Source organism: Anarhichas minor, unplaced genomic scaffold (assembly GCF_050575085.1).
Source record: "Anarhichas minor isolate MPS153535 unplaced genomic scaffold, ASM5057508v1 ptg000136l, whole genome shotgun sequence".
In the NCBI taxonomy this organism is placed as follows: Eukaryota; Metazoa; Chordata; class Actinopteri; order Perciformes; family Anarhichadidae; genus Anarhichas; species Anarhichas minor.
This window is the reverse complement of record NW_027466582.1, coordinates 3573785-3595658: the sequence shown is the minus strand read 5'-3', so window position 1 is coordinate 3595658 and position 21874 is coordinate 3573785. Positions and strand designations below refer to the sequence as shown.

The 21874-nt window shown below is 41.6% G+C and overlaps 2 protein-coding genes across 2 annotated transcripts in view; one reads left to right on the top strand and one right to left on the bottom strand.

The window, feature by feature from the left end:
• Nucleotides 1–21874, top strand: part of LOC142942177 (MAM domain-containing glycosylphosphatidylinositol anchor protein 2) — a 153440-nt gene that overhangs the window by 18127 nt on the left and 113439 nt on the right. The window lies entirely within an intron of this gene.
• On the bottom strand, nucleotides 14639–16877 carry LOC142941767 (low choriolytic enzyme-like). The gene is made up of 8 exons (XM_076083832.1): nucleotides 16806–16877; nucleotides 16615–16633; nucleotides 16476–16514; nucleotides 16170–16316; nucleotides 15967–16084; nucleotides 15053–15231; nucleotides 14885–14966; nucleotides 14639–14777 (listed from the first exon to the last, which is right to left on the bottom strand). Exons 1-8 carry the CDS (start codon nucleotides 16875–16877, stop codon nucleotides 14639–14641), a joined length of 795 nt encoding a protein of 264 aa, XP_075939947.1.

The following is a 21874-nucleotide window of genomic DNA, read 5'->3' as shown; positions in this document are numbered from 1 at the left end:
TCGCCCACATCATGCTCATTATACGCCAACGTCAACAACGCCAGGCAGAGGTTACACATATCTACGGAGCAAACGGTCATCGACTGTGTAATTGGAATTTCTACCCTTTTATTCCCTCCCCCCTGGTAGATAGCCCAAATGAGCTGTCATCCATGATTGATTTTCACATTTCAGGAAAGCCTACTTTGACTAAGCGCTGACTATTGGAGGAGCTCTGTCATGCCTGTGGCATGGAGTGGGCCGTTAGTACGGAGCAGGAAACAGTTTGGCTTGGGCGCTCTCAAGCATAACATGTAATGTACATGCAAATAGGAACACATTCCGTTAGGTGCATGGCAATAAACTGTAATGCATAAGGCCGTAAAAGCCTTTATGATCTGCAAACTTAGCTGACTGCAACATTCTCCTGCTGGAAGTGCTGGTGTTATGATGGCAGCTTTGAATGGTTCACAGCTGTGTTGAAGACATCTTTACATGGTTGACTTTTATGTGTTTATGTCGCAGCGTGTAAGTCTGTGTGATGGCCCACTGCAGTGTAAGAAATAATAAATAATCTGCTGACAACATAGTTACAAGCCTCTAATTGTGTGGCAAAGTTACAAGTCCTTTGGCTTAGTGTTAGAGTTTGTTTGGAGCACATGAAATATATACCAACAGTGCATTCAACTTCATTTTGAAAGTCTCATTTTATCTGGTTTAGTTTCACTTCAGTTTCCCAATGATTTTAGCGGCATACAGAAGCTTTCTGGTACTTTACTTAGTTGGTCTTTCAGTTCCAAAAACTTCAAAACCATTTATTATGCATGTGGCATTGTTGGTCACATGCCTAATTGGTGAAACAGAGGTTTGCCTTGCGGGGAAAGACTTGCCTTTTGGGGTAGTAGGAGTGTTTTTTAATTGGACTGGTTCACCTGTGAACTGGTGGCCATCGCCACTTGTGCAAAATGATTATTGTCTCTAATGAGAAGCTGGTCAGTGGGTTCAGGTGTGATGGCTCCTCTTCATCTCATATCCTCTACTGCTCACCAGAGATCCTGAATGCTAATTCCAAATTAGTCAATTTAATGCAATGATGGTTGGAGATAATCAAGAATTTTGTGTATAAATTGCATAATTCTTGAGCATTTTCTCTCTCTGCTGGGCTTGACCGAAGGCGGCAGATAATTCAGCCATCTCATTCACTGTTCAATTAATACATCTGTCTCGCCATCTGATGTGTCTGGTAGCAGCTATAGGTGCTTGGCCTTGCATGGAAATTCTAAACTTTAACTAGCACTGTACAACACCAGACCTCCCGTTCGACCCTTTAGGCTTCACGACTGGACATTGATTTGCTCCCTCTGTGTTTTCCGGCTGGACGATCAGGGCAAAGGCACTTATTTCAATTACAGCGTGAAATGGAGTGAATCCAAAAATGTGATTCTCCACGGCGGATCCTCTCATGACTTCACATACCGCCCACGCACATGCCCAGGTATATGCACGTGCAGACACAGATTTAGAGCCACGGGGTGTCATGGCACAATCGGGCACAGTTTACTGTGCGTGAAATGAACAAAATGGACATATGCTGCTCCTGCAGCGGGTGTAGCGTGGTTTAGTTTGCTCAAGCCTATAACATGTGATGGCCTTTTCAATGCTCCAATGCGAATGCTCTACAGCCCCACGCACAACATTCTTCTCAACAACTTTCTCAACAATTTTCTCCTCTTTTCGTAGAGGTTAACCATCTTCTTAGCTGGCACGTTCCCGGATCAGTCTGTCCACTTAGACTGAGAGCCAAACTGAGATTGTCCCACCATCTAACTCCTGGTAAGACAATGAGGAAGCCGAACCCGGAATGTCAAAGAAACTCCCATACACTTTTTGTTCCTGAAAAAGTCATCCATTACTGTAATGGGTTAGTACGTCATGCGCAACTGCCGAACACAGGAAATTAAAAAAATAAATCAATAAAGAGACACTCTACAAGTGTGTAGAAAAACCTAAAAAAGCTTCTAATCAAAGTGCAGCTTCTGGCTCATACATTCTAGGATGCATAACTGTCTCAACACAGAGCCAGACACATAAGGTCCATATACTGTAGGTGTCCCAAGTGTATGTGTGAGTGGATATCTAGTACTCCTAGTACATGTCTTTTTATACCTAAAGAGAGAGAGAGAGAGAAGTATTCATGTCTTCCCTGCTCCAGGCTACTTGCTTCCAGAGGCCCTTTAGGTGTCTGTCATGCCCTGCGGTGCAAAGTCCTGCATTATGAATGCACGAGTGGAGGTCAGGGACAACGAATCAGAATATGGTTTTTGCCAGCAGGGACCCTGAGGGTCTGCTTTAATGACCCATAACCAGGCACTGTTTATAAGTAGAGTGGGATACAATGGTGCAGAGATTAGTGGGTGAAAGAGTTTTGCATCTGGATGACATAAGACTTAATTGATTTAAAGACTCTGTATATCGATCAGTTGTATTATTAATGGTTTAGGATACAAGCACATGATTTTTTTCCGCCTTTACTTAGAGCTGAAAATAACACCTAAGATAGAATGATCATGAATCAAAGGCTCTAAATTGGCACTCAAGTAATTCAGCATCACCTCTTTGTTCTTATTTCAATGATTTAAGTGGCCCGGATGTTCTTAGCCAAAAATAAAATGTACCTGCTGAAGGATATGAATCATTTCATGTGTGTGATCTTATGTCCCAGCGAGGCCTGCTGTCATTTGTGATATAGAAAGTTGCAGACTTGCCAGGTATTTTACACTTATCTCATCTGTAATACCGCCGTATGTCTTTCTTCCTCTCCCCCGGTATTTAGATTAATGTGAAAAATGAAAGAAAACAATGAGGAATTTTAATCAGGGCTGGCAAGAGCGACACGAGTACAAGCATCAGTAGAAGAACAGAGGAAACGCATTGTGAGAAATATGTCTTGTGTGCGCTAATGCCAAAGAAAACTAAAGCGGGGGTTCTTCTCAACCTTTCAAAGTCACGATCCTCCCAGAATAATCAGGTTGCCCCCCCCCCCCCATATTGTACCAACCCACTGACAGACAGGAAAGCGAAGGGACAGTCACTGACAGTGTGTGAGAGAGAGAGAGAGACAGCGGCAAAGCGCTGTAAACTGCTTTTTCTTCACGCCTCCCCCTGCTGATTTTGAGTGGTTATTGTGAATGCTCTGATTAATAAATGAAAACCGTTTCTTTCTTTTTTTTTCAACCTTTTTATTTTAGGATTTTCAAAATTATGCAAAGACTCCCATCATTACATAATCAGTACATCATCTCAACAAATCTGCCATGATTACCGTCACAGATACAGAAAGAAACAAAACAAAAACAAATCATACTTCAACAGTACGTATACACATATATACACAGCAAAATGAGTACACACTACACTCCAGTACACTTGAGTAGTACAGGGCTCCAAATTCTGACAAATACATAGTTTTTATTAGGGAACCTCAAGCTTTCTAAATTCACATTCACAACTCTCTTATGTCATATGTTGGTAGAATAGGTTTTCTTGATACAGCCGTACCAAAGGGCTTTGATATTAGTTGCCATATGTAACACACTCATGACACCTGAGACGGGGACTAGTGGCTAGCGGTCCAGTCCTTCCCAAGGGCTTGAGATACACTTTTAAATCCAATAACTAAACACTTCCAGACTTGTCCAAAAAGAACAATGTCCCATCTGTCTCGGTTACAGAGGAAGGACAGCTCAGGGAAAATCTTATAATCTGTCTCTGGAGCAGTATAGCCGATGCACCGTTTTGAATTGTGTCACATTGTGCCTGGAGTTAATTTAACATTTATGCACAAGGCTTTCCTCTCAAGTCTCATCAATCCCTCACCCAGATCTGTCTCCTAGTTCTGCTTGAGTGCACTTGTGTTAATGTCAATACATCGTAAGAGACTGCCCCCTTTCTACGTGGATCAAAGTGGTTGATACTCTCAAGGGCGTTAAGGGAACACTTATTATGAATATTACATATTTTTCCTTAAGTAGTCAGAGGCTGGGATATTACATGCTTACTGTAGCTGCTCAAGTGACAAAAAGTGCCCACCGAGGTATAAAGCGCTTATTTCTTTGACACCCTTTGAGATTGTGAAGACTGAGTCATTCAAGCCAAGCCAGGAGCGAATGCATGGGTTCCACATATTTGATTATACATGTAGGCATTTGGTGCCTTTATGTGTAATTTGATTTTAAAGAGTTATTGACAAAACTGTTGTTGTAATGTAATTTGCCTGTTTTTGATGGGATGGTTGAGAAGGGCAAGAAGAAAGGTCTCATACGCTCTAATGATAGCCAGGCCAGGCAGTCACTTGATGCATCGACTGGGCCCTTTTTCCTCCACGATACAAAGAGGGGCAGGCTGACACCACCGTTGTCTTTGGATTTAGGTGTTTTTTGGTGATTTTGTGCAGTTTTGTAGCTCTGTATGAATGGCATAATGATTAAGTCTAGGTATTTAAAATGAGAAAGAGGGATGAGAGATAGATGGAAGAATAACCATTTTGATAGCATTGATTCTCCCAGCTGTATGGATATGAAAAATGATATCTAGATTTCCATATTTTGCTTTACTTGAGCTTTTTTTTAAAGTTGATCTGTAGAGGGTCATCTGCTTTTTTTGATATTATAATTCCAAGATATGTGAAGCCGCTGTGGTTTTCTTTTGAAAGGACTGGTCTGCAGAAACTGTTCATTAACATTTGTGGGGGAAAAAATTAAAAATAAATGTCTTTTCCCAGTTAATTGAAAATTCTGAAACCTATGAAACTGTAAATGAGTGTGAACAGTGGAGGTATTGATGTCTCTGGGCTTGATAGATACAAGGAGGATATTTGTGGATTTCTGGTGCAACTTCTTCTCTCCCTCTGACTCAGCACCGTCTCTGCGTTCCAAGACCTCCTAATTTACAAATGAAGCACTAAATATTACACTCGAGAGCGACCAAACTCACACAGGAAGACCATTGCGTGTGAGAATTCACACATTCTAGTGGGACTGCTGGGCCTGCTTATTTAATCAAAGCAACGTTATTCTTGGTTTTATGATGGAGACACACGAAGATCCTCTTCAACAGGAGATCTTTTTTTTTTGTTCTTGATGAATATATGTGCGGAAAAAAAGGCCTTTTCACGTTAATATGTAAATCCAAAAAGGAATAAATATTTGCATTGCAGCTTTTTATAGTTCTGAGTATTCAGCAGCCACTGACAGACATAATTCTTGGAGTTTGTAGTGGCTGCCTGGCAGATGAGACTCTCAGCAGTAGTGTGGGGCTTTTCACTTGAGCCACCAGATATGCCACTTCATATGAAGCTGCCAGGGCTTGAGCAGAGACTGTAGTGTGCACACTCGCCTCCTAGAAAAGAACTTGACAAAGGATGTGACAGGTGTGTTTCTTTTGCAAACGTCTCTGGAGTTTAACTGGTTTTACGCTTTCATGAGCAAACGCTTCAGAACAAATAACACTGTCGATATTCCACATTGTTTTTTGGCTACACATGTAAATCCGTGTTGCAGAATGTCAGGCCGTTGGCCCGAGACTTGAGCTGGAATACTATTTTCTGAGAAGCCATCGCTCCATCCCATGTGATGGCTTGCAAAATTGTCTAGAGCTGCTTGGCTAAGCACGACACTGTGAAACTCCAAAACGAATTGTTTTCAATCAGGAAGTCACGCAAGCACAACTTGACTCACAATCACAATCAATAGCATCTACTCTAAGGCAAATAATATCACTATTACAGGTGAAATATGTAATTTTATTTCTTGTGACCCCCCCCCAGGTTGAGAACCACAGCTTTTTAGGTTCAAACATAATGTAATCTTAAATTGTGGCGCGAGGACAACAAATCCAATTTTCCTTCACTTATGTTTGCATTGGGTTTCACCTGCTGCGATCAATCTTCGACTCAAATCACCGGTGAACACCTTACACTCTCTGTCACAGCTGGCAGAAATATAACAGCTGGATGAGTGATCACCAGGATCCTGCTCTTTCTCCTCCTTTTGTTCCCGGACCGATCGGGCTGCTGAAGGTGTTCGCGGCTCCTCGCTCGGAGAACTGAGGGTCCCGGCCCTGTGAGGAGACATTGCAGGTTGCTCTGCTCTGACAGGTATCTATGGATGCCATTGACTTTGAATTAAAGCGGGGGGTGCGGGGTGATCAATCATAGAAGTGCACTCCGGACACAGCTAGCTGCAGTGTGATGCATGGGCTTCCCTCCCCGGGCTTCACGACAATGCACTGCGATCAGAGCTGAATTACCCCAGCGACCGGCTCTCCCTCTCCCCTGCTGTCCTCCCTTTCTGCTCACTGCCAAACCCTCCCATTATACACTCCATGGAGCAACACTGTTTTTTATTACCTTGCTACAATACCCCTCACACAAGCACTTCCAAAATGTTGCACTTTTTACTCTGCAGTTTGTTAGACCTAAAAGTGCAGTAGATGTCCATGGAAGTCTATTACTCCACTCAGGTCGGGTAGTATGCTGGTGTGTCCCGAACATTCCCCCTCATGTTCAGATTGAAAGGGCTGCCAGTGTATCTGACACAAGCCTTGCATACTGTTGCTGTGCTTGTGCGTGTAGCTGTTAGACTGGCAGAGTGGAGGTTATGAAATCTGTTTGAAGGCTGCCGATGAATGTGATTGACGGACAAGGCTAATGTTTTTTTGCACATTACATCTAATCACACATATGTTGCATTTCAACATCACGGATACCACTTTTGATACATCAAACTAAAAGTTGTAAGATTGGCAGTCACTTGTTTCCATTCATCTTGCTGCTGTGTAAATGGTGCAGACGTTCTGCATGACTGCAAGACTGATGCATGTTCATGTTCAAGTGAAAAAGTAGGAATAAGGACTCTTGACCATGTTTTAATTTTGGGAAAAGCAAACAACACCTTTCTTTTTCTCTTTCTCTTTCCTCCTTTCTCTCCCTCAATTTTTTTTTTCACAAGACACGGTAACATTGGTCAATTTCATGGACTAATAAGCCTCTCATTGCATGGGGCATCATACCGGCACACAGCATGTCATGTTAGTTATGGGAAGGGGGAACAAAACTTCAATTAGATTCTTGTACTAACGGGTGTGGAAGGCTGCTCACTCAAAACAACTACCTGAGAACAAGAGACACTGAAGCTTCTCAGAAAAAAAAGCTTTTTTTGTGTTGCATGCTGGGATGGAAACTGAACCCAAACTTCAACCGCTAATGTGTTCATTATGGTCAGGTGTCAAAACTTTAAGACCATTTTAACAGTGAGGCACACGAAGCGTGACGGCCTAAACAACGAATTAGCATCCACCTGGTCTCAGCACACTTCAGCTCCTCAATTTCACATGTGCGCACATATGCAAAACTCTCACTGCAAACACATATACACACACACACACACACTGGAAAAAAAATGATGAAAGAATTCATAATCAGAACTGGTGAACTGAAGAAAAGGCTAATGAGCCTCGGCGCTGTTGTAATGCTCCAGCGCTATCTTCACCGTTTTTCAGCGGCCATGAAAAATGATCAACTGTATCCCAGAGTTATGTGTAGACTACAGGCGAACGCGCCTGCCTGCTTCCATCTACCGCATCATGATGGAAACACTGATGCAGCATCTGAATCCTGGTGTTAAGGGTTGCTGGTAGAACAATGGCATCCTTTGTTCCAGTTTGTGTCAGATGCGATGAACCAAGAGCATAGGGGCATTCCCCCAACACTGCACACTGTTGTCGTCTCTTTTGCTGCAGCAGAGAGGTTCTTCTTATTTGGGATTTATTGGTGGTTTGTTAACAACTCTTAGCCGTATTACTGCCAACCGCTTGGAAACGTCCCATTTGGAGTTTCAAAAAGCAGCTTAAATGGATTTTTTGCTTTTTGAGAAGTAGACCGTTTCTCTGGTTGCTATAACAGTACAATGAGGAGAGAGGAAGAGGCCAGGCATGAGAGGCGTACTTAGGTTTTCTCCTGAATCGGAAAATGTTCAAGTGGAAGGAGAATTCATGCAATGGAAACTAAAACAGGCGCACGCTGTTCACATGAAAGGAAACAATCTCATTTCTCCTGACTGTGAAAATGTTATTGCTTCAATTGCCTGTAGTACCCTGAAGCACTGACTGGACACCCACAAAGGAACTGCTCATACGTTCCTATAACGTTCTCCCTCTCTACTGCAAATTGTTTGACCTTTCTGCTGATTTAGCATGTCCTTGTGGACAGTGTGTTTTGCTCCAGGACAGAGACATGCATCGCCTGAGCGGACGTTCATGTGCTCTGCAACCCATTCATTCAACGAAAAGAAATTACATTTTCCAATTGTCTGCGGCAACATGATGGGTGTACATTGGGGGCAAGAGGATGTGTGGAGGAACACAATAAGCACATAGAGCTCACAAACATGAAAACATTTTCACAGAAATAACATTTTTCCAACACAATTAGAGACGTTTGACCTTTAAGCCTTGTCTTTGGTGGTTCGGAGCTTGATCCCGGCTGTTTGTTTGTCATCCGCGTTACGTTTCACTTTGTCCTGGAAGCACAACGCTGCTGCATTAATTACGGCTTTAATTGGGCGATATACAAGTATACTAAGTTAAAAATATCTTAAATGTGCAACACATCTCTGCAGGGATAGTATGTCCTCCTAGGAACATTATGTTGTAAACAAAGAAAAAAGAAACATTTAGATTTTAAAAAAAAGAACATAATTTCCCCTTATCGGCTATATCTGGGAGCGCTGGAATTCTAAAAGCACATTTGTTGTCGTTCAACACCTAAAACAAGTAAACATCTTAGCTTTGGGGATCGCTCACCGATACTCTCGGGATTTGCTTCATCGTTTTGTCATCTCATCAATGTCTGTTTGCCCATTTTGTTCGATTTTTCATCAACACTCACCGCACAACTGTGCTACGATTAAACCACAGTTTGATTGCAAATGGCGATCCAATTTATTGGCTTAAAAGTGATGAGGGAGCCATCAGCAAAAACTAAATTAATTAAGAGAAAAAAACCGGGGGATGAATAATAATGCGAAAAGCAGAAACAGCTGTCAACGATCACGATTCTCATGGGTTTTGGTGGCGAGTCTACAAGGACAAAGAGAGTGAGCTATAGCCAAATGCCACCATGATTAGCTGAAGCATTAAGAGTCGGCGTCCTGCCTGTGAAAGCAGGAGAGGCGCTATTAATATAACGTGGAATAAATGGCCTCTTCATGGAGATCGGAGGCTGTCATCCACTCTGCTGCTCATACAAGTCAGACTCACACAACCTGTGTAATTGCCACATATAATTGCTACATTTGAAGTTGTAATTATATTTCTATAGCAGTAATTATACAATCCCACCTTTCGTATGCACATTCGCCCTGATCCACTGCTCACAGCACAGCACGGCTTAATGCTCATGAGCACGCGTGCACAGAAGCACTTGTTCAGTTGCTTTTAACCTTCAACACTTAGAGAAGATGTGCATGACACGCAAACACACACACGGCGTGCTAGCATCATCTCTGGTGATGCACAGAAAAGAGCTGAAATGAAGCATGCAAGCACTTCTGTAAAAGCATTATCGCTGTTTTATTCAGTTTGTTTTTTTAGCTGCGTTTCCACCCTAGAACTGCTGTAAATGCTTTTTCTTCATCAATACTATCTAATGTTTTATTGGCCCTGTATGGATTCCCTGATGCTTGAATGAATAGGGATTTTATTGCAATTAACCAAAACAAAACCAGCCGTTAAGGTTTCTTTTGTTTGTCTTTTTCTGTGTGAGAGAAGGGAAACTAGAGTTTGGTTTGTACTATGCCTAACCGAGGCTCTTGAATCTATCTTAGAGGACAAGTATGCACTACAACTATACTGTTGTGATAGACGCTCTGTGAACCAAATGTTGACCAGAACAAAGTGTTCACTGATTGGTTTAGAAATGTGGGCTGATTCATTACCGTGTGCGCTGTCCTTGGTGCTGAAGTGATTTCACTGTAATCAAAGTATTTCTTGTTTGACTGTGTGAATGTTATTGTGTTTCTGTTGTTATTTCCATCGTATCAGTGCTGTTTGGCAGAATACTCTGGGGATTATTTCCCTTGGGGTGGCAGCGTGCACCGAGAATAGATTTTGGACTTTTTCTCAACTATCTTGAACGCCGCAATATGGGCCCATTCCAACAGCTTACACAGCAGTTTGAATCGCCAGAAAAAGGTGTTTAAGAGAGCTCTGCTCCCCTCTTTCAGTATACCTGTGAGGCAGCTTCCTGGTTCTATTAGGAAGGAATTGATTACTAACCAGGTAAAGTGGGCAACTGACCCTCAAGGGCCCCAAAGGCCCCAAGTTGTCTGTTGCAACGTTGCTGTAATTTATTAGGGTTATGTTAACTTTAACCTTTAAATTACCTCGGGTATTCTATTATCACATTGCTATTTAATTAATATCCTCGTGTTAGCACCTATATTATAGTTTAGCTCCCTGCATTCGGTAGAGTGATTTCTTTGGTGCGAGGCTAACCGACTGTAGAAATATACTTTTTAAACCTGTTGATTGTTAAGATGGCCACCTGGCTGTAATGTAATGCTGCGGCCTCTTCTGTAGTGTGACGTCACAGACGGCTTTACTCAAATCTGTTGCATCGAGCGAAGTGATCTTTACTTTGCGGCAGCTGTTGGGTTTCTGCATCGTCCTCCCGCTATCATGCACACGGCTCAGCTCAGCGGTGAAACGATCCGCGGGATGAGAGATCAGCAACTCCCTGTGAGTAAACCTGCCAATTTGTCAGGGCTCCGGCTATTGGGCTCTCTCCGTCTCTCTTTGATTCATCTGTTTCAGTGTTGCCTTCCTCTGATTACTGTCCCAGTCACTCCCTTTTACTCCCCAGTCTCATTGTCCCCCGCTCAATTTGTCTCGTCTTATCTCCCCCATCCTTTTTCTTCTCCCTTAACCACTTCTCCTCTCTTTCTCATTCTCCACGCCGTCTCTCTCTGTCTTTATCTCAACCCCCCCCATCGCTTCCCCTGTCCCCCTTCTCATCAGACGCACACAGAGAGTGATGCACAAACACCATCCCTCACATCTCCAATGAGTACCTTGTTATCATCTTGTCCCCACAGCGGCTTTCTGTCTGGCTTCGTCTCAGCTTGGATTCCGTCACTAATGGGGCCGCATCATTTTCGACAGCTGCAATTCCTCAGCGCTGACGAGCAGAGATGTGGTGCAGCTCTTGCGAACACCGCTCAGAGGGATTGTAGAATAATGCCTCAGTCTGATTCACACATTTACAAAGGCCTTTTTAAAATATCATTTCTCTTTGACACACACACACACACACACACACACACACACACACACACACTGGGGTTGTATAGAAATGCCACAGCGTACAGTACGTATATAACAGACCTCAGTCGGACATATTTTCCTTTAGTCAGAATCTCCCAACTCACTGTCTTCTGAAATGTCTTTTTTTTCTTAATTTAAGTAATATCAGCTTCAATCCAGTCTGGGAACACATCGCATGAATGCATGAGATTTGAGAATTCAGTGACAACAGACAGTAACATGTCAGTATGCTATTCTAGGTTCAGACATCTTAGAAGTGCGTTATATGACTCCCCAGGCTCCTCAGATCTGCAGAAGAGAAGCTAAGTGAAATCTTCGTGAAAGCTTCAACAATAGCACATGTTACAGTCTGCCTGCCTTCGATCTCTCAGCCTGCTAATCGTTTCCACTGGGTCCTGCAGGGCAACAACAAAGACTCCCAGATTTTGTATGCCAATCTGTTATTTCTTTTGATGGCGTCCTAAACTAAATTTACTTTTTTTTTTTTTTTTAGCGCTGCTTTCATCTCCCTCAAAAGGGGCACTTAGCAGCTGACTCGCACGTGACCCAGCACAGGCTTTGAAAGCAGAAGCACACCACAGATTGCACAAATCAAATGTTCCGCGCAAACAACTGTTTCTGTTGTTTTCATGAATTCCCGTTGTTATCGTGTTATGTTCAGGAGGAAGCTACCGTATGTTATCTATGCAGCTTAATACCCATTCTGTAATCAGGCAGCTAGTCTGTCGTAAACAATACTCGTGTACTTTTAATTTACTGTTTGCTGTTATCCTTTATTGAAGAGGTCCCTTTTCTAATACGATAATAATGTATGAAAGTGTGGATAGAATCCACAGCTCTCGTTTTGTGCAAAATGGCATTGCTCAATTCAATTAATATCAGCAGTCTGAAGTCGACAAATCAAGTATTTTCATTTTCCCCTCAGTGTTTCTTTGCTGAGCTGATGCAAAAGGAACAGTAACAAAAATGGGGATTTCTTTTCCAAAACACTGTAACTCCGCTAACTTTCCTTCTCTGTATTTACACGCTTGCAGTTACTGTTTTATATTTTATTATTCCGATTACTTTTTTTTTTCCAGTAAGGTCAAAAAGCCCACCATGTTAACAGAAAACTATGACACAGTCTCCCGGGTTGGACTAGTTAAGATGGTAGCACCGCTCACAGAGAACATTTTAATTTCCTATCGTTGGGCTTTAAGCCAGCTCGCGCAGCGAAGCGAGGAGAGCTGTGTGTTGAAGCTTATCGTGTTTGAAGAGAGGCAGGTACCCTGATCTGTGTTAATAACGTGGCGGTAAGAGCCGCTCAGCCAGCCGGCGGTTATATGGCCCACCAGCATATTACCGGTGACATCACAGATCAGACTGCATTTGGCCTGCGCTCGGCCTTCTCTCATTAGACCAGACAACCTACAGGAGACCCCGCTGGTCATATACACGTGCAGTCAAAAAGCATCCGCAAGAGCATTACGGACAGTGCTTTAAAGCTGTACTAGCAAATAAGAGTAAAGTCAGCTAATATACTGTAGATCAGGCTTCCATTTCATGTTTTAATGTTTTACAAGGCTTCAGTAAACGCAGAAACCAAGGAAGGCGCACTAGCAATCAAAGCAAAGATGAGATATTCCATTCGATGTTTTTCAGTTTACATCAGCCTCACAGGCCAGAGAGATGACTCTCATTAGACTCCAGCTTCAGTGAACGTACAGTGTGTTTTGGTGGTGGCCTGTTTGTAAGTCAATCAATGGATCTCCGGCTCATTGGTAATCTTCTTTTAATCGGGATTTGAAGAAATACTCTTAATTTATAGCATGGCCGAAAGTCTCTCAGAGCTTCTTGGAGCGTGAACAGAGCCGGAGCGTTCAATATTTCAATAAACAAGTATATTTTAAATATTTCATGTGCAGAGCGATTGATAGGAACTGAAACTACTTTATGAAACATTAAAGGCCCGGCGTCCATCTGAACCGTACACATTCACTGGCTTTCTGCCATGGCCTCTTCAGCTGCATTCAAGCCACAACACTGGAGGAATACATGCGATGCTGTCGTGATTGTTCATGCAGTCCTACATCATGGAAGGAGGGAAATTAGCGTAATAGGAATCTGTTCTCTCTCACTGGCATTCTCCTCCCTTATCTCACCCTGACACTCCCCCGCCACTCCTTTCTCACCCGACGCTGCGCTCTCTCACTGGGGTGGAGTACAGAAGGATAACATTGCGTAGGATTTCAAAGGGAGAAGGAAAAAAAAAACACATTCAAGAGTGTGGGATGTGGCCAAGTTGAAAACCCCCCCCCCAGAAAGTCTCTGTAGGGAGCAGGAGCGGGGTTTATGTTGTGTCATACCACATCTATTCCTTCCTGCAAAGAATATACTGCAGCACTGATTCTCTCTGATAAAACACTGTAGTCTTCACTTGTGTACCAATCCCAAACTTAATTACCATGAGCCGAAATGGAAATTAACTCAATTATCACGATATTGCCACATATTTGCCCTCCGGTCTTTTTTGTATCTAATTAAATAAATCTCTGTGGTTTTGCCAACATTTCCCAACTTTGTTTTCACAAAAAGTAATATGGACTAATTGGAAAAATGTAACAATAATAAAAAGGATTTTTACTTGGTTTATTTGCAACATGATTTTACTGCATTCCTAATAAATGTAGTTAACTGGATTGTTTTGTAACTTCTTCATGTCTTCCATCCTGTTTTTGTAGAATCAAAATGAATATTTTGGGGTTTTATTTGAGCATCACAATATGTAACTTACAAATAAGTTCAAGAAATAAAATGAAACAAAGACTTCGCCCTTCATGCAGCATGAAAGTGTCTTTCGTTAGACAACATTATTGGGTATGTGAAGGCTGGGTGGGGGTCGATAAAGGAGAGGGTCGGTTCAAGGTTTGATTTTTGTTTATATATCCTGTCTGTCACGTCAGAGACCAGTTCTTTCAGACATTTTAGATATGTCACTATTTATTGTTGACAGTACTGGTGTGGAATCAATAAAAATATTTGAGAAGACCTGTTAAACTTCATACCTCCAGTGTGTAACGCTGCCTTCAATTTTATATTTCTTCTCTCCGCACTAGTTCATTTTCTTTGACACCTATAATTGGTAGACTGCCCCTTTTAAATTTACACAACATTTCTTCATATACTGTACTGTTGAGTAAATGAAAAAAGACAAGAGCTGAATTAAATCGTTTTATTGTTAAACTGTCACATGAATGTCAAGTATCATGTCAGAATGTAAACATACTGCAGTAACCGTCTACTACATGTGATTCCTGCAACTGTAGAGCCGGTTGATCCTCAGAATGTCGATTTTGGACATTTCGTCTCTCTGCCCGATGGCAACAGAGGAGTCGGGGATGGGAGTTATGGTCTCTTTTCCGTTCTTTCCAAAAGCAGTTCTACAGATTTGGACAATGGGAATCATCAAAAAATATCATTCAACTAGTTTCTATAGGTATATTATAGAATTAGGTTCTCCATTGACACATTTGATAAAGTAACATACCTCCCATAGTGCATCACAGAGGTGTAATCATACGGAGTGTTGAGATTATTTGTGATCTTCTTTTCGAAGTTCAATTTAAAATCTGGTGCCAAAAAAAAAGAGATGAGTAAATAACTACCAGACTAAGAGATGTATCAATCAATCATAAACAACGCTAGAGATTCTTACATTTATGGAGGTTATCCCAGTTGATTCTGACATAACCGTCACGGTCGCTGCGATTTTGTTCGTGGTAGAAGCCCAGCGAGTGCAGCAGTTCGTGCTGAATGATGCCACGTTTTATGCAGCCAAACCTCTGCAGCGACACGACCTGCTTGTCTCCAATACGACCCAGTAAAGAGAAACAACTAATGGCAGAGAGAGTGACGGAGAGACAGAGATGGTTAATATGCAACTTGATATCTGATTAATTAATTCATGTAATTTACATCATCAGCGACCCTGTGTGTCCATGCTTAACTGATTAGCTTCAGAACAACAGACAAAAATAGCTCTTGTGACGCTAAACTTGTAGTTTACTGTTCTTGCGTTTTGTTTTCGCTTCTAAAGCTCTTGTTGCGCACAAATGACAAACATTTGGTAGACTAAGGGGAAGAGTGCTGGATTAAAGAAACACTTCCTGTCGTAGTTAAACGCAAGAATGATGCTGCCAGATGACCGTTGCGGCTCCAGCTTGTGTCCATAGAATGATTACAGTCATAACCTGAGTTGATTCTTTAAATTTAGGCCATTTTGTGTCTTTGTAGCTGCTTTGCATCTCTTTGTGGTTGTTTTGTGTCTCTTTGTAGCCGTATTGCATCTCTTACTGACACTTCTCTGCAAAGATATATTGAATACTAGAACGCGCTACACAAAGTATTATAGGAAAACACCAAAAAAAGCCTGAGACACTGCTGCCAAACTGGTTTAAATGACTTTACTAATGTTACTGTATTGTAATTAAATGTTGATGTAGCCTCAGTATGCTGTGCAGCTGGGATATGTGTAGATACGTATTCTTACTGTTCACCTTACCCGTAACAGATGTCTCGACTTTTGTATTTTTCCCTTCTCATACAGGAGTGCTTTAGTCATTGACTCACCCAGATTTTGGTTCAATGCTTATGTACGCCCTCTGAGCAGCATGGGGAATGAAGCGAATGCAGGTTTTGTGTTCAAAGTCCTTTATGGCGCTTAAAATCTCATTCCTCTCGGTGTTGTCTAAAATTGTGAATAAAAGTAGCTAATTAGATTCTGTGTGTGAACGAAACACCAGTGTGCAAAATCCTTAATTTGTTGAACTTACCATATTTGGTGCTTATGAGGAAAGGGATATCCACGAACCCGTTGGCAGACTTCTGCCACAGACAGCTATATACTTTATTAATGCACTTCATAGCATTCCTGGTTTTTGGAATCAACAAGTCTCCTTCCAGCAGAGTATCCCTGGATCCTATTGGAAGAAAATAAATGAATCATTTTTAAACTAACTGGCAGAAAAATCTGTAAAATCCAGTATGTATGTTTTCTATGACTGAATATAGAAATTGTGCACCAATATTGGGAGAAACTAATGTTCCCACCCTTTCCTTGTAGTATCATGGAAACTCACCATTGTTCATCCTCAAAATAGTTTGGGTTAGGTCCTCCTCTAAGATCTCTAAATGGAAGCAAAACAGAAGTCATACAACTCATAACCCTCAGTGTTTTACCTGATCGATTTTGTCTTTTAGTGATGTTTGGTTACTTACCATTATCAGTACCATGATCCTGTGGGGAAAAAAGGAAAAAACAAACCATTTTACTTCATTTTACAGTATTTAAACTCCGTCTAATGCATTGATATAGACAAAGATAGACACAGATGATATGGGAAATATGTCACTATTACATACAGTGCATACAAGCTGCTCTACACTAGATTTAGTGAGTTATATCTTACAATGCCCTGCTGAGCACAACAGAGGCCCGAAAGCAGCAGCAGAAAAAGAGAAAACGTTGCTTTGAGATCCATTTTTGTCTGAAGGTGCTGCTTAAGATGTCGCTTCGGAGTCGTCGTCTCGCCAGGGGCCCGATGCTGAAGCCCACTCAGGGCTGAGTTTATATGCAGGCTGTCAGCGAGTGTCTGTGTACAGAGATTAGTGGGTAGGTGTTCAATGGGCTCTGTCTTAAACACACAGCTGATGGGAGTGCCTGTTACCTCACAGGGATAATCTTATTCTGGGGGGGGGGGGGGGATTACAGTACAATGACCAAAGGCTGCTGTCGGCTCGCTCAGCATCAGATTTCAGATGGCCTTTTTAACCAGCGGGGAATCCGCGCATGAGATCTGGGCCTGTCCTTAAGTTTTATTCTAAAAATAACAGATACACATTTTGGAAAATTCCTACTGAGTATTTGCAGGCACTGAAGTGAAGTGATAATGTAGCTAAATAAATAAATAGAAGACTATTTCAGTACTAAAAAATAGTTATTTTGCTTCAACATTTTTCAAGGAAAACTAGTATTTGCTAGTTAGAACCTCTCAGTTGTGAGTGTTTGCTGCCTTGCTTTATCATAAATGCTCGTGTGTTAAACATCTTTGGGCTTTGGACCGATTGTCGAACAAAACAAGCAAATCGATGACGTCACCTTGGGCCGTGGGACTATTTTATGACAGTTTTTTTGGTTAATCGAGAAAGTTAGATCTAAAATAAAAGGAGGTTTTCACTAAGTTTTCAGAAGGAGAAGAATAGCAAAAACACATGCTTAGTTTGACCAAAATATGCACCGAAAACTATGAATCCTCAATGAAATCATAGAAGGAATGATTATTACAGTAATGATAATAAGGTGGAGAAAATGGAGTTTTTAAGCAGAGAAAGAGAGATAAAAAGATACTAATAAAGATACTGATAAACATCCTCTGCAGTATCGTTTTTAATTTGTTGATTACATAATGATTAGCTGGCTCTGTAGTTTCGTTCTTACCCCAACACTCTTAATCACTCCATATTTCAATGTCAACATCTTTTTAATTAATTACGTCAATTTTTAAAAGATGAAAAAAACCACAAATAAAACTTTGAATTGAAAGTTTTGAATAGGTTTAAGTGTTTCATTTCTGATTGCTGAGGGAGCCGCTCCACCATTCTGAGCGTCTCTTTTGTTGGGAGCTGCTGTGAAGCGACTCCCCACACTGCTGCTTGTGTTTCTCTTCCAGCCAGAACATTTTTATATTTCATTATGCCAAAGAGCAATTTATTTCTCTATTGGTATCAGAACAAACTTTCTTTTTGATCCAAGTACGAGCCCTTAAGAGCTTGATCACCAGTGCTGCAGAAACCATCCGTGCATCTCATCAACAGAAACATGATTTCCTATTAAACCAAACAGCCACTGTGGCCTTTACAACCCTTTAGATTCCACAAAGAGCTTTGCAGATTTCACAGGGTGTGACCTACTGTTATGAGGCCCCATTTAAATTGTGTTGGTTAAATAATAAAAATAATGGCTCAATTAGTGACCGGCGGTAAAGTCCTGGATTCATTATTAAAGCGCTGCTGCTGCTGCTGCAGTGATGATCTCAGCTGGAAAGGCCGGGCCACCTTGGCCACCAGACTGTGATCAACAAAATTCCAATTCCAAATTCCAAATCCAGACACGGGTTGTTTAGAAAGATGAGTATTCAGATTTATCGAAGGCCTCGCTAATAAATCATCAGCTTCCAGTGGACTGTCTACTAGAGAAGAGGGATGCTGTCTGGTTTCATAGCGCCATAAACAGCTTTAGCATCTGATTCTGCATGTCAAGGCCGGCAGCTTCAGATGGAGATTCCATCACGGCAACCTTTATATGATGCGGCCCTCCACTGTACGTCACAGTAATGTGGCATTTATTATCGGGGAACAAAAATTGCACCGTGTGTGTGTGTGTGTGTGTGTGTGTGTGTGTATCTTAAAGAGAGATGAACTGCAGGTGCTGCCTGTGTGAACTTCCTTCACTGCAAGCACGATAAAGTCCTACGGATTTGTGAATTTAACAATGTTTGCGTCGTGCATTCTGCACATTCATGTGTGTCTGTGTGTGTGTGTGTGTGTGTGTGTGTGTGTGTGTGTGTGTCCAGTCTGCCTGTGTCTATCCAACTCGGGGTGATTCGCGTTAGTGCACAGGTAATCCAATTTGTGTTTTAGAGACACAAGCACAGCACGAGTAATGCTCAATGATGTATGACCCATCCTTTCAGTTGAGCTTCATTCCTAATGCCCCTCCAGCTGCAGGGGGAAGTAGATCTTATTCAATTGGCTGTCAGTCTAATGCTATCATTTGTCTTCAAACATCTGCACTTTATGCGGAGGATAAGCTTCAGAAGAAGGAAAGAGAACATCACTTGTCAGAGTAAAAGTATAGTGTAAGACTTTTCCAGTTATATTTAGTTTTAGTTTTCCCCTTTGGCCGCCAATATTTTTCATTTTGACACGTTCAATGGACTTGAACCTCAACTATGATCCTGCTCGTTTCAACCACACTTCAAAGTCAACAGGGAACTGCATGAGGGGAAGCACTGTTCACCTGGATTTTCAACCACAACTAACAGTAGAAATGTCTTTATATGAAGCACAGCAAAGTCTGGATTTTTTAAAAATTGAACATTTAAAAAAAAGGCATGAATTATGAGAGATTAAATCTGGAACTATAACTTGATTGACCGATTGGTAGATCGGTTCATCGTTGGGTCATTTCTTTACAATGTAAGGGTCTCTGTTTTGCGTCTCTGTTTTGTCTCTTATGGTAAACTGAACAGAGCTGAAACAAGTAGTCGATTAATTGATTAGTCCATCAAAAATGCTTTCAGTCATTTTCAAGCAGAGAAACAACATTCTCTGGTTCCAGCTTCTTCAATGTGTAAAATATTTAGGTTTTAGCTGCTTGGCTGGAGACAAAAAAAGATTCTAAAGGCCAATTCTCACTATTCTATAGACATTAAAGGAACGATGACTCTCACTTCTCATTTCACTGTGACTTCTAGAGCATTAGCAGGTAGATCTGCGTGGTGGGGGGAAGCGGAGCAGATGGGAAGTTTTGGCTCTGTGTTCCCGATCACCAAACAACAGTGATGACGTACCCGATTACCCTCCATTGAGTACATCTCTGTCTTTTTCTCTGACTCTACGTGGGCAGCCAAGGACAACAGTCAATGAGCAATATCAATTTACGTAATGGACTATTAAACAATGTGCTTAACATTTAGAATGGCTGCACTGGTGTTCGGTGGGAGTGTGCGCCAGGAAAGCCCGCTGCCATGATAACCGCCCTGTGAAATGACACGCATTAGCGTGCTCCGCTGCCTCTCGCTCACTCTCGCTCCTTCTCCTCCTACAGTTGGTTGGCTCGTCCGACACAGGTGCCCCACTTACTCTCCCTGCCCCCGCCTTCAACTCTGCATGTCAAAGTAACAATCGAGTGTGTTGTACACTGCATCCTCTGTGATTTAACTCGTTGTAAGTCTTCAAATGAGCCATATAATTCCTCTGTCATTTCCTCTCTGGCTGGCTAATTTCTCATCTAATCTGCTTTTTTTTTTTTTTACAGCGTTAGTAACTCTGAGTAATGACAGAATCTTTAGCGGCTTTCTGAAAAGTATCTCTTCGTCCCTCTTTGTCCCTCTCTCGCTCTCTTCTCCATGCTGAAGTCAATCAGTGAAGGTAAACAGCTTGTTCACACTGATTGACATTCAGACAAACCGGGACAAATATATTGAATATAAACACCGTCTTAATTGGTGTGAACTACCAGACTTGTAAGAGCCACGCAAATAGCAAATTAAATCAGGTGTATTATTGTAGTAATGCAATTGATTAAGCCACAATGCAGTTGAACAGTCCATTCAGGGAATGAATGTGTTTGATGGAATAGGTGTGAAGTGCTTTAGAAGGCAGATTTGAAAATTATACCATAAAAGGTCTTTATGCTGAGAGAAATGGCAGTTAAGAGAACTTCTGGTCCAGTTGAACAGATAGTATAATCGACATAATGATTCCAAAGAGTTGTTGTTTTATAGATTGTTTTGTTTTTCAGATTTAAATTCACAGAACTCCATGACATCATACTTAAGCATTCCCGCCCAGGTCAGTCTTTAGATTGGTTGCCACTAACCCAATATATGACTTGCTCAAGAGTATCTCAGAAATGTCTTTTTTATTTGAGGGCAGAGTGGGACTCATCACTTTGCCCTCTCGCGTTTCCTCAGCCCCGTCTAGAACTGATGACGTTAGAGAAGAGGTTGCACGCCCATTTCCCAAACCTCCAGGCTACAGCCACTGATAGAGAACTCTTCTGTTTGCAGAACAATATAAATTATATCATTATTTCAATATGTAGAACACTTAAATAAATACAAAAGGCATCTGCAGACAGTGTTGATTTTAAAGTCAACTGCCTTTTGTGTTGTGAAGAATTTGGTATTGTAACTAACATAACATTACCATATATAAGCCCTCTGTTTCTATTTGCAAAGGCCTACAATAGGTTAACTGGTATTAGTGTGTTGCTGTTTATATGGCTTCTCTTTTCACCGGTCACACCCAGGCTAACGGGTGGCTACTGTTAGCGCACAGTTTATTGTATCAGATTAGACAACACTGGGCTCTTATCTGTCTAGTCAGGTTTAACCCCCTTCTGGTTTACTTTTTGACATTTTCCGCACATTATGTGGAGAGTAAAGTACCGGAGGTAACGGGGAAACACCAGCACGGTATGAAAGACATTCTTTGAATATAAGATCAAGAGGTCTGTTCTTGTAAAAAGCACCACGGCACGCTTTAATGGTTCGGCACTTCAAGTCATGAGTTGCTTTAAGTCAAACTGCACTTGATAGCAGCTCTAACTGATCATTCAAGACCGATTACAGTCATTTTGACCTAAATTATTATACCTAGTTTTGAACCTTGTGTAACATTTTTATTTGAATGTCTAAAATACGGGATGGGACAAAATAGCTTAACTCAATTCAATCTTTAATGCACATGTCAG